The sequence below is a fragment of the Scomber scombrus genome, chromosome 2 (assembly GCF_963691925.1).
Source record: "Scomber scombrus chromosome 2, fScoSco1.1, whole genome shotgun sequence".
Lineage (NCBI taxonomy): Eukaryota > Metazoa > Chordata > Actinopteri > Scombriformes > Scombridae > Scomber > Scomber scombrus.
In genome coordinates, this window is record NC_084971.1 from 10578348 (window position 1) to 10593678 (window position 15331).

Sequence of the window (15331 nt, forward strand, 5' to 3'; positions counted from 1 at the left end):
ATCAGCCGTGAATTGCTATGCTCATATACTGTACTTATTTCCTATTTTCTTCCTGGTTAGACAGGTGCATGAGCAATTAATACTCCCTGTGTGTGGGTGCACAGAAGTGAAGCTGGGATTGCATCTCTGTTGACACCTCCGCAGATTCAGTGTGAAGCAGGGAGAGAAAAATACAGACATGCAGACGGAATGAATAGAAAGAGGAGGACAGAGAGAGAGAGAGAGAGAGAGAGAGGCAGAGACAGTGAGAGAGGAGAGAGAGAGAGAGAGAGAGAGAGAGAGAGAGAGAGAGAGAGAGAGAGAGAGAGAGAGAGAGAGAGAGAGAGAGAGAGAGAGAGAGAGAGAGAGAGAGAGAGTGTGTAAAAGAGACAGAAGATATATTTGACCATGTGGGTGTGTGAAGTATCAAGGCATGCATCATAATTGTGGATTTTTCTTGGAGCAGCCGGACGTGTCACTGCAGCAGCAAGACATTATCGGTCTGTCAAAGTGTTATTTTGCACTTTAAAACCCTGGGAGCACAGAGACATTTTCAAAGACAAAATGGAAACCATTTTGCTTCTGCTGCCTAAAGGATTTTATTAACTGGGATTTATTAAACACTTGAAGTGAAGTGATGCCGAAAATAATGAATGGAAAATTATGATGCCCCTTCTTTATCAATAATCAAGAATTCCAGTGAAGACTTTATCTGAGGTGAGTTTGAAATTATTGTGATTGAAGGTTTATTTTAATGCTGTGGTATTTTTTACATGTGTGTGTGTATTTCTGTGTATGTGTTATTTGAGTTTCAGACCTTGAGAGTGAGAACATTGTTTAGAGGTAAGGACATTTCAACCTGGTTGAAGGTTGAGACTTAGTTAAGACTATCAACTTTAAGTTAAACAATGTGTTCTGTTAATGAGGGTAATCACAAGTAAGTACAAACATTGTGTGTGAGTGTGTGTGTGTGTGTGTGTGTGTGTGTGTGTGTGTGTGTGTGTGTGTGTGTGTGTGTGTGTGTGTGTGTGTGTGTGTGTGTGTGTGTGTGTGTGTGTGTGTGTGCTCGTGTGTGCATGTGTCTATGCTTTTGGGTACTGAAACTCGACTTCTCAAAGCCCAGTATGAAATGTAGTCAGCCCACGCTGCTTGCCGTTACCATGGAAACCATTGCCCAGTGCTAAAAGCAGTTCTATTCTGTGCTGTGAGCGTATGAGTGTATGTGTTTGTGTGTCTCTGAAAGACAGAGAAACATATAAATCTCTAATATATAACAGGTTTTTTGAATATTGATGTACTAACTGCTGTTTCTTCTATTACCGTGAGTCATGAAGATCCTGCATTTTACTGTATAAACTGTATAAAATGTATCTCTACATATTTATCATTCTTTCCTTCCTCTTCTTGTTTGTCTGTGTATCTTTCTCCCTCTCTTTCTCTGCTTTAACCCTTTCTGTGTTTCTGCTCATAATCACATCCCTTCTGTTTCTGTGTCTCTAAGATGGCTGTCAGCCCTTTTATCATCATCTGCCTCCTGTCACTGACTTGCTATGGCTCATCCCACCCCTCTCCTCCACCTCGGGGATGCAGTGAGGATGTGGACCCTTCATACAGAGTGCTGTGTGACCTGGAATCAGTCTGGGGTGTTGTTCTGGAGGCAGTAGCCTGCAGCGGTGGCATCAGCTCTCTGTTCCTCTCTGTGCTTCTGCTGGTCAAACTTCACTCCATTTCTGACCCCGCCAGACGCTCCGGCCTGGGGCCTCTGCTCCTGCTCCTAGGCACACTCCTCGGGCTTTTTACCATCTCTCTGGCTTTCCTGGTGGGGAAGAATCAGGCACTCTGTGTGGTCCGCAGGGCCTTCTGGGGACCCCTTTTTGCCCTCTGCTTCTCCAGCTTGCTTGTCCAGGGTGTGAGGCTCAGGAGACTGGTGGCCGGCAAGACGAGCCCATCGGGCAGCTCCCTGGCAGCACTGGGCCTGGCCTTGGCCTTGGTTCAGGGGATCATTTCTGCTGAATGGGTCCTGCTGACAGTAGTTAGGGAGGGTCACCCAGCCTGCGAATATCCACCTTTAGACTTTGCTCTGACATGCAGCTACACCCTGGGGCTGCTCCTCATAGCCATGGGCCTTTCTCTGGGGGTGGTGCTCTGTGGAGGAGAGTTCGGGGCAGAGGGAGCAGGTGAAGAAGATGGAGAAGGAGAGAGTGAAAAACGGAGATGGAAGTGTAACGCTGTCTGGCTGTTCTTGTCCTGTCTGGCATCAGCATTGCTATGGGTGGCCTGGCTGGGGTTTTATCTTTATGGCAGCCAGGCGTTGAGGGTGAAAGGAAAAGGGGAAAGGTTAGGAGGAGGTGGAAAGAAGGACATAAAGGGGTTGGATGAACCTGCGCTAGCAGTGGCCCTGGTCATTCAGGGCTGGATTCTGCTGTTGTTCCACGCTATTCCAGAGACACACCTCTGCCTACGCAAACCTCTACAATCCAACACACAAGATTTCTTTGACACCAGTCAAACGTCCCCTCCTCCACATTTCGGAGATGAGCTTCCTGCACACTCTCACCGACCATTCCCAGAAAACCAGGCCTTCTCCCTGGAGGAGCATAATGAAAGTAAGCTTATATAACTTGTTTGTGTGTGTCACTGTGCATGTTTCTGTTTGTATAACAAAGAATCTGTTTTTAATTTTTTTTTTTAAATCAACCTGGGTCAAGTGATGGCTTCAAATGGAACCATGGGGTCGTACTTTCTGACATGGGAGGTCAAGAAAACAAGCTTGGTATTTTAGTGTTTTTCTGTAAGTCAGTAGGGTATTGTTGCTAGGTAACTGACAACAAAAATGGACGTTGTCTTGATTTTCAAAAATGGTGGATGACTTTGTGTTTTCTATATTCAATGTCATGCTTATGGCTGAAAAAACAAGGGGACAACAAAAGTAACATCATAACATCATGTGTCTTGGATCAGCTTAAATCCATATAATTTACAATGTTTTCTTAATGGATATTTATAAGTATTTATAATATATCCACACAATCCCAAATCTCAATGCATCCCTACCCTCTGAATGTTACAGCCAAAAGAGTCATTCAAAACTCTTCCTGTGAGCAGATTAAACACTACCCACTTGAAGGCAACACTACATCAATTCATTCCAATTTTTGAGGTCTGTGAAGGAGACTCAACTACGATGTCATCCACAAGCCAAAGTGCCATAAAGTGAGAAAAAATTGAGACACTGAACAGGAACTACAATGGAATAACGTCACAAAGTAGGAAGGTTAAAAAAAAGAAAATCAATTGAAACCTTTCAAGGGACCCATTCAAAATTGCTGAGGCTCTCAACCATTATTTTATTGATTCAGTGGCCACTATTGAAGAGAGTTTCTCTGTGAGTGAAACAAATACTAATCTATCAGAGGCTGCAGCTTTGCAGCCACTATCCCCTTTTTCTGGATGTTGCAGAACCACCCTTTCACATAAGGGATATTGTTGAAGCAGATGTGCTAAAAATAATCAATGCTTTTAAAATATCAAAAGCAAAAGATGTTTATGAGACGGATACTGCCATGGTTGAGGATCTAAGCACATCTTGAGGCCACTAGAATCATTATATAAACAAACCATGAAAACCCTTGAAAAGAAACTTGCAGTTTTCACCACTGCAACATAGTGGAAAAATATAACCTACTGAATTGGGAAAACCGGATCAAACATGCAAATATATGTCTCATCTTTAAAATTGTTCATGGCATGGCTCCTCCTCCAATTTCCCACTTACAGGTCCTTTTTTGTAGACAGTTAACATGCCTTACAGGCCACCAAATCTGGCAGCACTTGTTTGAATGCCTTCATCATCTGGCAAGAGTCTGTCAATATAAAACTGGTATACTGCTAAACTGGTTGATTTTGTGCTACTGTGGTCCTGTTGCTCATATCAGTCCCTGTTTTAATCTGTCAGTGCTCATATCTGTCCTCGCTTATGTCTGTTTTTGCGAAGCTGTTCTGTAATTTAAGCTGCTCTGTAATTGTTTTTCTTTTTTAGTTGAACTACAATTTGATCTGCTTTCATTGCTGCCCATGTCTGTGTTCTGTTTTTACTGTAACATGCCTGAAAATGCCTCATGATTACTGTTTTAAACTTGATTCTTGATGTGAGGTTGACTTTAGGCTGCCAACGTAGCACCTGACCAGGGGCTGATTCTGGCATATTTACAGTAATATTTATTAATACGTACTGTCCCTGAGAAATTGAAATTGAACTGAATAGATCAAATTTAATATGGAAACCCATCCATTGTACTCCAGATCGATATCTGGTATACATGCAAGATGACTACCATACAGGAGTGCCATGTAGGTTTGTTTAAAGCAGAATGTGGCTCACTTTTAGCTACACTACACAATCCAAATTCCAATCAAACTATACTCTTCCTTTTAAAATAATTGTTCTCCATCGTTGAAGCCAAATACACTGACGAAGAGCTGAACCATGAGGAAGCAGGATAAACAGAGGGGAGGCAGTGGCAGAAAGGCAACATAAAGAGTGTTTTGCAAGATGCAGACTTCAGGTGAAGATCATACAATATCAGAATGGAAAGGAAATTGTGTAACATAGTGAAAGAAGTCACCAGAGGATTTACTTTGTGGTCGAGAGGATGGAGTTAAGACTTTTGTTAAATGCCCTAATGGACAGTATGGTGTATACAGTATTTTAGATTGCAGTCTCTGCACTAGCCCTTGTTAATTATGTCTTATTTTAAAATGGCCAGAAATAAGACCCAGGTTGACAAAAACTTTGAAGGCCCAATGCATATTATGACCTATTATGTTAGCAGTTTAGTTAATTTCACATGAGATTTTTGTGTTTGTGCTTTTATTTTTGTTTTACTTACTGATTTAATGTTAGCAGGGCTGAGTTGGAAAGAGCTGATGTCACACATTCCTGTGCACCAATAAGGATTTGGCAGGATTAGAGGTGCTTATGTTGCTTGTTAGCAACTGATTCTTTGAGAGTTAAATTTATTAATACCTAGAAGATGTTGTTTTAATAACTCTTACTCTGGCCTTTTTGGTTATGAATTTTATATATAATGTCATGCAGACAAGTTCTCAGGGGCTTAAAGGGAGAATATGTAACTTTTTAAAGAGAAAAAACACAGTTGTCCTCTTAAGTCAAGTCAAAGATCAATTAATAAGAAATGAAAAACGCTGATTTGTGTGACCACATATAGCTTATAGTGGCTAGTGGTCTCACTGGAATAAAGAAATAAATAATACAGAAGACCTAACACCTGGTGGTGTAACTGACGCCTGTAACTTTTTGTGTGTGATTTACTTTGCTTGGTCTGTCAGCTCTCCGAAGTGGAACATACCACAGCGGCCATGGGAGTATGCGTCCTGGCATTGCCTTCAGAGGTCACGTCTACCAACCAACTGAAATGGCTCTGGTCATGAACGGTGGCACGGTTAGTACGGCACAAACACACATACTCTATGTATTTCACTGTCTCTCAATCACTAAATAACTAGACTGTTATACTTGTTTACTACATGTTTGTCTCTTGCTTGTAGATGCCCACAGCCCCTGTTAACTACACTGGACGACGGTTATGGTAAAGTGAGACAAAACTTGAGGAGGATGATGTACACTGGTGCCACGTGTGTGATGGAAGAATTTCCTGTTGCCTAAGAGGGAGAAAGAAATGTCTAAGACACAACATATCATACTGAATGGATTGATGGGAGCAAAATAAGTTTAATGTGTTTGTGTTTCTGCACACATATAGAATTTTAAAACCAACCGCAATAGTATTTTTGCTGAGATTTTCTTATTTGCCTCTTTATGACCAGATGAACATGAAACCACAAGAGAGGGAGGTGAGAGTGAGGCAGCCTCCACAGTTTAGGACATTTACGGCGCATTACTTTGATCAATTCAGATCGGCATATAGTGTTGTGTGTAATATGTAAATAAGATGAGATTAAATATTCAAGGAGTGCTAATGTTGTTAGCTATGAGGTGTATATATGAAGATCAAAAACTACTGTCCATTGTGATATTGAACGAAAGTAAGTGAAATAGCTGCTGTCGGACCATGAGAAAATAATGATTAAAGGAGTATTTGGATGTAGGGAAGAAAACCCTTTGCCTGCCCGAGCAGCTCTAAACCAGTGCTGTTACCTTCTGATGTCTGTTTGCTTCATGAAACCATACTTTCCTTCTCTTTCTGGTTGATTTCAAGCAAGTTCATGCAAATTACCCACTCTCCTGGGAAGACGAAAAACACCCCTCATAGTGTTTTTCTCTCCACGTCTATCCATAAACAGTGCTACTGGATATTATCCATATTACATTTAACAGACCTTGTACAAGGTTCCTGATGGATTACCGTATCAGATTATATAAAGGGTGAACGAGGAGTCTACAACTCATGGATGACTAGTTTTTAAGCATATCATAAAAAGCCATTTAATACTGCAATACAGTGCAGTATAGGGGTTGTTGCGGAGGTGATTTTGCACTTTATCAGCACTGATCATGTTTTGGCATTGTGATATTTGAGATCTATGATCATTTCAGATGCATGTAAAAGTTAAAAGGTCATGTATTTTGTCAAGTTTTCTAGAATTTTGATAAACACGTTGAAGAAACTGATCAGTTTTATTGCTGAGTGGAAATATCAGTTGACTGAACAATTTCACCACTTTAAAGCCACATGGATGAGAAGTCATTAAAGTGCTCAGAAAATGTGTTATTTTGAACATGTGCACTTTGGGCATTCGCTGTGTGCTGAGGAAGAATGTGATACAACTTAAATCTCCAATACAGCTACGAAATAGACCAGTGTTAGCCTGTTTTTAACTTTAACTAACTAACTAACTAACGTGTTTACAGAATGTGGATTCAATAAGGCTATGATCATTATTGTACAGTTTGTTCAAGATTTACGGCAACAGCGCATTGTATTCTGGCATTCAGGATACCTTTAAGTTTTCATTTCCATCAAATATAGAGAAAGCATTCAGCCATCCATCACTGTGAATCAAACCAACGCATACTGTTTACATTGATGACATTACAAAGCTTGGCTCCAAGTCTAGATTGATGTTTAGTTTGCCAGCAGCTGTTCAAACGCTTCAGTGTTTGAACTCTGAGACAAAAGTAAAAATTTGACTGTAGGGTTGCAGTTTTTGTCTCCGAGGCAACACTGAAGCACAATTTATCCAAGTGAAATACAATTCAAAGAGCTGTGAACATGTTCATGCTGTGACCATTTCTTCTTGCTACTGTATCTAACTAATTAAGTATGTTTTTAATGACTTCGCTTTTGTGTACGGGTGAGTGCTCTAATATTGTATAATAAAAATGTTATCATTGCAGGATTTTTATGTAATAAACTTATATAACAGAGTTTTACTCAAGTAAACAATCCAAATGTAACTAATGACTAATACATCAGTGCACATTTTCTGTTAAATGTTGTCTGGTTGTGAACTGATTTGTCTTCAGCCTCCTGTGCTTTGTGGTACACCACTGGAGTTACTGAACTGTAGGGATGTGTCACTTTATACACACTCTACACTTTCAGTAGGGGAATATGTACGAGGACCCAGAGAGCTCAGTGCAATGCCACATAAAAAACACAAGCAGATAGAAGAGAACAAATGAACAAAGAAAACATTTTCACCAATTTGGCAACACAAACGTAGCAAATAAATAATACACAAGTAAATAAAGAAATTCATAATTCACAAATTTGAAACACCATGTAAATACAGAAAGTACAAGCAAATACAGAAAATACTGCAAATTATACACAATGAAGAGGCTACTGTATGAAACAACACAAAAGAGCTTTCCAGAGGACACTAAAAATAATAAATATGTGTTTTCTGTAAAGATTATACTTAAAAGGGTCCAAATGTGAGACAAATGCTCCAATCACTCACAGTCTCTCTCCTTAAAGGGTAATTTCAATAAAAAGTACTCACTACATCCATCATTTGAAAACTCTGAAGACCTGAGTTAATACATTATGTTCTAAGATGTATTTATAAGTGTAGAAAATATTTCACAAAATTTGTTTGATTACTATGTGATGTCAAATTTATTGTCATTTTCATTATTGCCAGTAATTGTAGAATAGCAATATAATTAAATAATTCATGGATATGGAAGAGCTGAGTGAAGACATGCATGATGTCTACTGTCAGTGTGATGTGTTGAATCGTGAGCCAGTTTATGATCTCACCCATGCATTCAGCTCTATTTATGACAAATAGACAGGGAGCAGCTATTCTAAAATAGCTCACTTCATGTCGGAGTGCTTTAAAAGTAGCCCTTGCTTTATATAAGCTATGTATCCTTAAATTCATGAGCTTGCTTGAGGCAGATGGAGACTGGGACTGAAGCTTTAGTTTGAGGCTGGGATCAATGGCTGAGACTGATTTCCTTTTATACTGAGACAAAGACTGAGGGTGTGTGCAAGCTTGAAACAAACTAGTTTGTTCGATTTGTTGGTGAAAGGTGAAGGTATTGTTCAGAATGTCACATAAGGGCCCGAGTGCAAAGCCTTCTGTGCATACTTTCTGTTTCGTCTTGAAGGCATTCATGCTGTTGCAATAATTTGTAGTCTACATACCAAAAGTGACAGAAGTAGGTGTGTAAAAAAAAAAGTCACCTAAGTGACGTGGACATGCTTGCGGGATTGTTGGTTTTAGAAACTTACAGAACTTGTTGGACGCGACCTAAAGTTGTAAAACTGTTGCTGCTCAGATGCTTTGACAATGTGAGAAACACTTAAGTTGAGGCAAACTAACTGATACTGAAGAAGCTCCAGGTAGGAAGTTAACCATGGTCTAAGATAAACTTAGTGGTTTGAACACTTGGTTCGATTTTTTTCATTTGTTTATCCTTGTTTTTCTGTGGATTTTCAGTCATTTTGCATCACCTTGTAGTCAAAAATGTGCTTCTCTTCTTTTTCCTACAGTTGGATGTTTGAGCTTCACTCTGCAGAATGACACCTGTGCAGAGTTTGGTTTCACTTTCATCTGCTGAAAGTTTGTCTGATTGAAAATCAGATTTTAATTTGTGTACATACCAGCATTATTTGTGACATCACAACTACTTAAAAAGCCAATCTTGGTCCAATATTAAACTTGCACAGATGTGATGTGGAAACTTCAAGCCTCTAGTAAACAGACACTGAGAATGAACTTTACAGTGAGGAGGGAGACATCTTGTGTCCAGCTATTAAACTTTTGAAATTAAATATATTTACATGTTCAGAGTTTCTGGAGTTCAGAGTTTTTAATGAGGAAAAAAGTAGATTTTTAAATTGTCACAAGATAATTGACATGTTTTTGGGAAAAACCACATCAGACCAGGGTTATTACAGTTAACTAAAACTAAAACTAGCAGTGAAAAAATTATTTAATTAACTGGGAAAAAAACAATAGTTCTGTAAAAAACAAAAACTAAATAAAAACTACAATGAACAATGCACAACTAACTAAAACTAAACTGAATTGCAGATAAAATCAGCTTAGTTTTAGTTTTCTTTTCATTTTCTCCCACCATTTTTACTGTACTTCTTGATATAACGGGCTAGTACCAGTAGGGAGACCAAAAACACAGCAAATTTACGTCAGTGTCAGCATTATTTCATCCTTTTCAGCTTCTACTAATCAAGGCTTTGTCTCCTAATACCTGAAAAACTAAACTAAAACTAGTCAATACCTCAAAATAAAAACTAAACTAAAACTACTTAATCACTTGTTAAACTTACTAAAACTAAACTGAAATAAAAAAGCGAACTGAAAAACTAAATAAAAATTAAAACTGATGAAATTTTATTATATAACTATAATAACCCTGCATCAGACAAAACGTATTATTCAAAGAAGAGTATTTTACATTCATATTGAAACATGGCTGGAGGGGATCTTTAATATATTTATTTATTTATTTGTCTATTTGTATATGTTTACTTAGTTGTATTATTTTCACTAAGCTCAATCCTGTTGCTATCTCACTGTGGCGTCATTAGTCCAATAAAGATGAAAAATACAGCGTTATATAACCCACAACTTTAGCTTATACACTTATTTACCGATACACACAGCTGATTAACTTTTGCTCATGTCATTTATGATATGGTATTAACTTGTAACTGTTAATTGCTGTCCACGTAGAGAGACCAAGGTTAATTAGAAAAGCTGATCCCTTCCCCTTCCTCTTCATTGTCACACAACAACTGGAAACAGCTATCAACGTGCTGTATAAATGTTCTGAGCAATAAAATACAACAGATCGTCTTTGTAGTGTCCATGTTGTCTCCACATCACGTTTTACGGACAATCCGAAGAGCACGTGAATGCACCAGTTAGTTGCTAGGGACGCCTGGCTCGTCGCTAACAGGAAATAACGAGACGAACTGTTTCCAGGTCAAGAAAGTAAACACGTGAATTATTAGTGAGTACAAAGTAAGTAAGCCACGCATAGAATGAATCGTTTGTAAATTATGGTGTAACTATAATGTAATAGTCTCACTGTCTGCCCGACTGATTAGTTTGTTTCTGCATCTGTTTAACCATTTAGCTGCTATTTAGCTGCTGTAAACTAAGTTAGCTGTAGCATTTTTCATACATAGAGTGCTTTGAATAATCTCTGCTCAGTCTGTGTGCAAGGGTTTTTTTTCTTGCTGTACCATTCTGAATTTATTACGTATACCGCTAAATATGTAGTTTAAGCATCTTAACAAAACCCCTGATGTTGCTGGAGTCTGTTCTTTAACATCAGTCTGTTCTGAGTGCACATTAGCTCACTAACAAATAGTGGCACAGAAAGCAGTAGAGCTGCAACTCGTGGTTATTTCCCCTATAGATTATTGAGCTGGTTATGCTCTCGATAATTGACTATAATTCACTAACTCTGATCATTATTTTTGAGAAAACGGTGAAGATTGGCAATCACAATTGATCAAAGCCTGAGGTGAGGTGAAGTCACCTACAGTATTTACTTGTTTTTTTATTTTTATTTTTTATCTCAAAACAAAGTCTTAATGTAATGACGTGCATCATCCAATCAGACAAAGACAAGCAACACCTCAGCAAGTTTGAGAAGTTGGGATGAGGGGAATGGTTGACATTTTTGCTTGGAAAGTTATTTTAAGTGTTTAATTGATAATCAAAATAGTTGTTCAACATGTATTGTTCAACAATATCATTGATCAGGTAATGATATACAACGTCAGATATCCCACATTTAGTCTCTGAATAATTTGTGTTAACCCATCTATGTTGCAAAACATATTGATTATCCAGGATTGAAGTTAGATTTTGACAAACTTAACATCCCTGTGCATACAGGTTGCACTGTGTAATAATAGAGCGAAATAGATATTTTATTCATTCCCATAGGGGAAATTCAGGTATCCAGTAGCTCATTCAGACACATACATAAAAAAATAAGAACATATACAAAGACCTTGAGGTTAAAAATCAAGGTAAAATCAGATTAAAAAGCAACTAAACTTTAAACATAATACAAGTACATGTACAAAAAATGATGTAGATGTTAAAAGACTTGTTAGATAAAAGAGTAATTGATATTCCTGCGCCAAGTGTGTTTGCATCATTTTCATATATTTTGATTAAATTCTGCTCTCTTCATGCAGGCAAAGCGATTGGCTCTGCAGAGAGACATTGATCTGGGATCCAAACCCCAGCAGTCAGCCAATACTCTGGTTAGTATTTACTGTTCTGTTAGTCACAGTCATGCACATATATTGTACATTCCTGGTTCTGTAATTTAATATCAGAGAAAACTATTAACTTCCAGTAATTGTATTTCTCTCACCAGACAAGCCAAAGGTCTGTTGCTGTGGAGAGGCCAAAAGGAAAGGTAAAAATGAAGGTGGAGGATGAGAAGGATGAAAATCCCGTGAAGAAAGAGAAGAAACAAAAGATGGGACAAAACTGCACTGTTGATGACGGGAGCTCAGCAGGAATGAAAAAAGAAAAGAAGAAGGTCAAAGGTGTTGAGGCAGCGGTTAAAGAAGACCAGCCTTGGGATGGAAGTGATAAAAAGGAAGAGAAGAAGAAAAAGAAGAAAAAGAAGAAGAAGGGGAAAGTTGACACTGACTCTTTGAATGATGTCAATGGTTCTGGTGTCACGGATGAAAATGATGAAACAGTCAGCAAAAATAAGACAATAAAGAAACAGCTGGCTGAGAATGAGAGTGGACAGGTCTCAATAAAAGATGGAGAGGAAAAAAGGAGAAAGGAGAAAAAAGTAAAGAAAAAGGCTTCACAAATTCAACCAGAAAATGTGAAGATGGAAGAAATAGAGAACGAGGGGGAGAAAGTGTCAAAGAAGGTTAAGAAAGAAAAAAATGAGATTGTAGTTGCGAGCACAGAGGAGGAAGAAGTTGAAATAAATGTAACAAAAAAGAAAAAGAAAGCTAAACTAACTGAGAATGGAGTGAAGCTAGAAACACCAGAGGGAGACAGTGATGAGGTTGAGGCGATGGTGAAAAAGAAGAAAAAGAAAAAAGCCAAAACTGAACATGAAGATGAAACCACAATAGATGAACATGAAGTAGAAACACAGGTAATCAAAGGCAAAAAGAAGAAGAAGAAGAAGGAGAAAGCAGCATCAAGTAGAGATGAACCTGAAGCTGAGATTCAGGAGGAAATGGAAGAGAAAGACATTGTGGTCAAAAAGAAAAAAGACAAATCCACAAAGAGTGAGATTATTATGGAAGAAGGGAAGACAAAGTCAAAGACAAAAGGAGAAAAAAAGAAGAGAAGAAAGGCAGAGGAAGTCAGTGGTGCAGAGGAGACAGAAACAAAGAAGAAGAAGAGGAAAAAGGCCAATTTAGAGGGAGAAGAACCATTAATACTCAAATGTGAAATGGAGGAGGAGGGACAGAGTATGGAAGCTGATACAAGCAAGAAAAGCAAAAAAAGGAAGAGCTCTAAGGAGGAAACACAGGTGGACAATGTGTGTATTGAAACTGAAAAAACAAAAAACAAAAAGAAGAAGATCAAACAAGAGGTGGAAGACCAACATGTGAGTGTGTATTATCAGAGGTTACTGACACTGAACTCGGATGTTGTTTTATTAAATTTTAAAAAAGAAAAAAATTTCAAGCATGGTTTGTAAAACTTTTGTTGGGTTTTTTGTGTTTCAGGAGTCGCCCCAAGAAGATGTGGTGTTCCTGTCGCAGAAGACTGGAAACACTGATGAGGTGACCATCAACCAGGTAAACATGTCTCTCAGTATCAACCCATCACTGGCATTTCCTCTCATGAGTCATTATAAAAGCATTTAAAAAAAAAAAAAAAAACTGGTTTCCATAAAATCAAGTAAAAGAGCAAAATTGATACTTCTGATAAAAGTACATGCAGTCAACATCATAAACTACTAGTAAGTCCTTAATAAAGTTAGGAGCCTGACCCTGTTTAAGCTTAAACTAAACATCTCCTGGCTGTCGGTTTCATATTAATGAACTGACATGAGAGTGGTATTGATTGAATAAGTTTTATGCAGTAATGCTTGATAAAAATGTATTGTGTTTTGTCACAGGAGAGAAGACAGTCTTTACAAATGGAGATTGACAAGGTCTCTCAACCTGCAAAACCAACTAAACCTTCGGTCAGTATCAACCCCTGTCTTGGACAGAAAATATCACAATGGAATCTGCATGTGTTTTTTTTGTAATTTTGTTATTTTATACTGTTATGATGTTGGATGTCTGTGTTAAAACATGGTCAAGGTTCCAAAACTTGCGGTGAACATATGTAAAATGTTCCCTGAAAGTCAAAAGCCAGGGCTCCAGTCTGCTCTGAATGCTTCATTTGATCGGGTTTGTGCTCGAACTGATGTATGTGAAAAGTTTCCATTTCAAGAGAAGAATGAAAAAAAAGGGAAGTTAAATCCTATTACTACTGTTTGTTCATGTAGCCTCCTGAGCCATCAGAAGTCTGTTAAGTGGCATCTTCCTGAAGTTAACCAATCAGATCATAGTGGGTTCATCGGGACGGAGTGGCTTAAAGAGACAGGAGCTATAATGGCCAGTTTCAGACAGAAGCAGACCTGATGGACTGTATAAAGGTTCAGTGAAGTGAGTGAGAGTTCGCACAACAGCTCTCAAACCCTGGTCTCCCAGACCATAGATGAATGCGATAACCACACAGCCATAGTGACAACCCCATAGCCAGGGGTCAGCATGTCTAGTCATCTGTAGTCATTACTGAATTTGTGGGGAATGGGAAAGTCAGATTAAAAAAACCGAATGGTCAGAATTTGTGCAGTGGAGGCAGATATCCTGACATTTAATCCCTATTGTGAGTTAAGCTCCAAAGACTGGATCCTGCATTTTCTGTAATGCAACTTAATAGCAGCTTCCACCAAACACCTACCTGATAGATGTCTTTGTCTTTTAAACTCTGCACTGCCACTTTGTATTGTAGGCTTTCAGCTATAAATGTACGGTGGACAAACTTGAAACAAGATAACAACGATGTCATCACCTTTATGTTTGAGTGCCCTTTAACGCTCTTCATCACTGACATTTGTCACCCAAATCTCTGTTCCTCAGGGTTTGGGCCAGTGGAGCACCGCCCAGTTTGGCAGCTCTGATCAGCAGCAGAAGTTCCTCAGGTTGATGGGTGGCTTTAAAAAAGGTTTCCAGCCGGCAGCGGCGAGCACCGGAGGAGCAAATATGGCACTGGGGACAGATGGACAGCAGCAGTTACAGCAAAATCTGTTGGGAGAGTTTGAGCGCGCCCAGTCACGCAGAATGGACTTCAATAACAGGGGGTCAGGACTTGGTTTCACTGCCCCATCTAATAAGAAGTTCTCCATTGACATCAGTGCATCCCGATCAATCCGCTTTGATGATTGATTAAGGTGTGTGTGGTATGGTTGTGCAAAAAGTGTTTTTTGTATGTGTAACATGTTTTAACTATAGTCATACTATGAAAACCTGTATATAAATACAGTAAACACAACAAAAAATGCCCTTTGTATACATACTGTAAATTAAACTTCCTCCTGCTTGAGGAACCAGACTGTTTTTATGAGTTTATCACTGGAATACATGTGATTTCATATGGAACTTTTTATTTTAATTTAATCTTTATCTTTTTTTTCTATTTAAAGACCAAAACATTTTGAGGCCAGTCAGGTTTTTTTTCATTCTCATGATAACGAGACTACCATCATCATGTACCATCATATCTTGATAGCACATTAGAGTATTTTTCATATGAGGAATTATATTAAGGCTTTAAGGTGAGGAGAGAGTGAAGTGAATAAACTTGTTCAGTCACAGCACAGCCATTGAAC

The 15331-nt window shown here is 38.5% G+C and overlaps 2 protein-coding genes across 3 annotated transcripts; both read left to right on the plus strand.

Annotated features, from left to right (window-relative positions):
- Window positions 1-1480: 1480 nt before the first annotated feature.
- Window positions 1481-5592, plus strand: gprc5bb (G protein-coupled receptor, class C, group 5, member Bb). The gene is made up of 3 exons (XM_062439874.1): window positions 1481-2585; window positions 5329-5441; window positions 5548-5592. Exons 1-3 carry the CDS (start codon window positions 1481-1483, stop codon window positions 5590-5592), a joined length of 1263 nt encoding a protein of 420 aa, XP_062295858.1.
- A 4832-nt stretch (window positions 5593-10424) lies between these two features.
- On the plus strand, window positions 10425-15312 carry knop1 (lysine-rich nucleolar protein 1). 2 transcript variants are annotated; one of them, XM_062437097.1, is made up of 7 exons: window positions 10425-10461; window positions 11655-11723; window positions 11840-13051; window positions 13173-13244; window positions 13568-13636; window positions 14583-14932; window positions 15068-15128. In XM_062437097.1, exons 3-6 carry the CDS (start codon window positions 11888-11890, stop codon window positions 14886-14888), a joined length of 1611 nt encoding a protein of 536 aa, XP_062293081.1. In that variant the 5' UTR covers window positions 10425-10461; window positions 11655-11723; window positions 11840-11887; the 3' UTR covers window positions 14889-14932; window positions 15068-15128. The 2 variants fall into 2 exon arrangements, with proteins under 2 accessions (XP_062293081.1, XP_062293072.1); XM_062437088.1 differs by having other exon boundaries at window positions 14583-15312.
- Window positions 15313-15331: the final 19 nt, after the last annotated feature.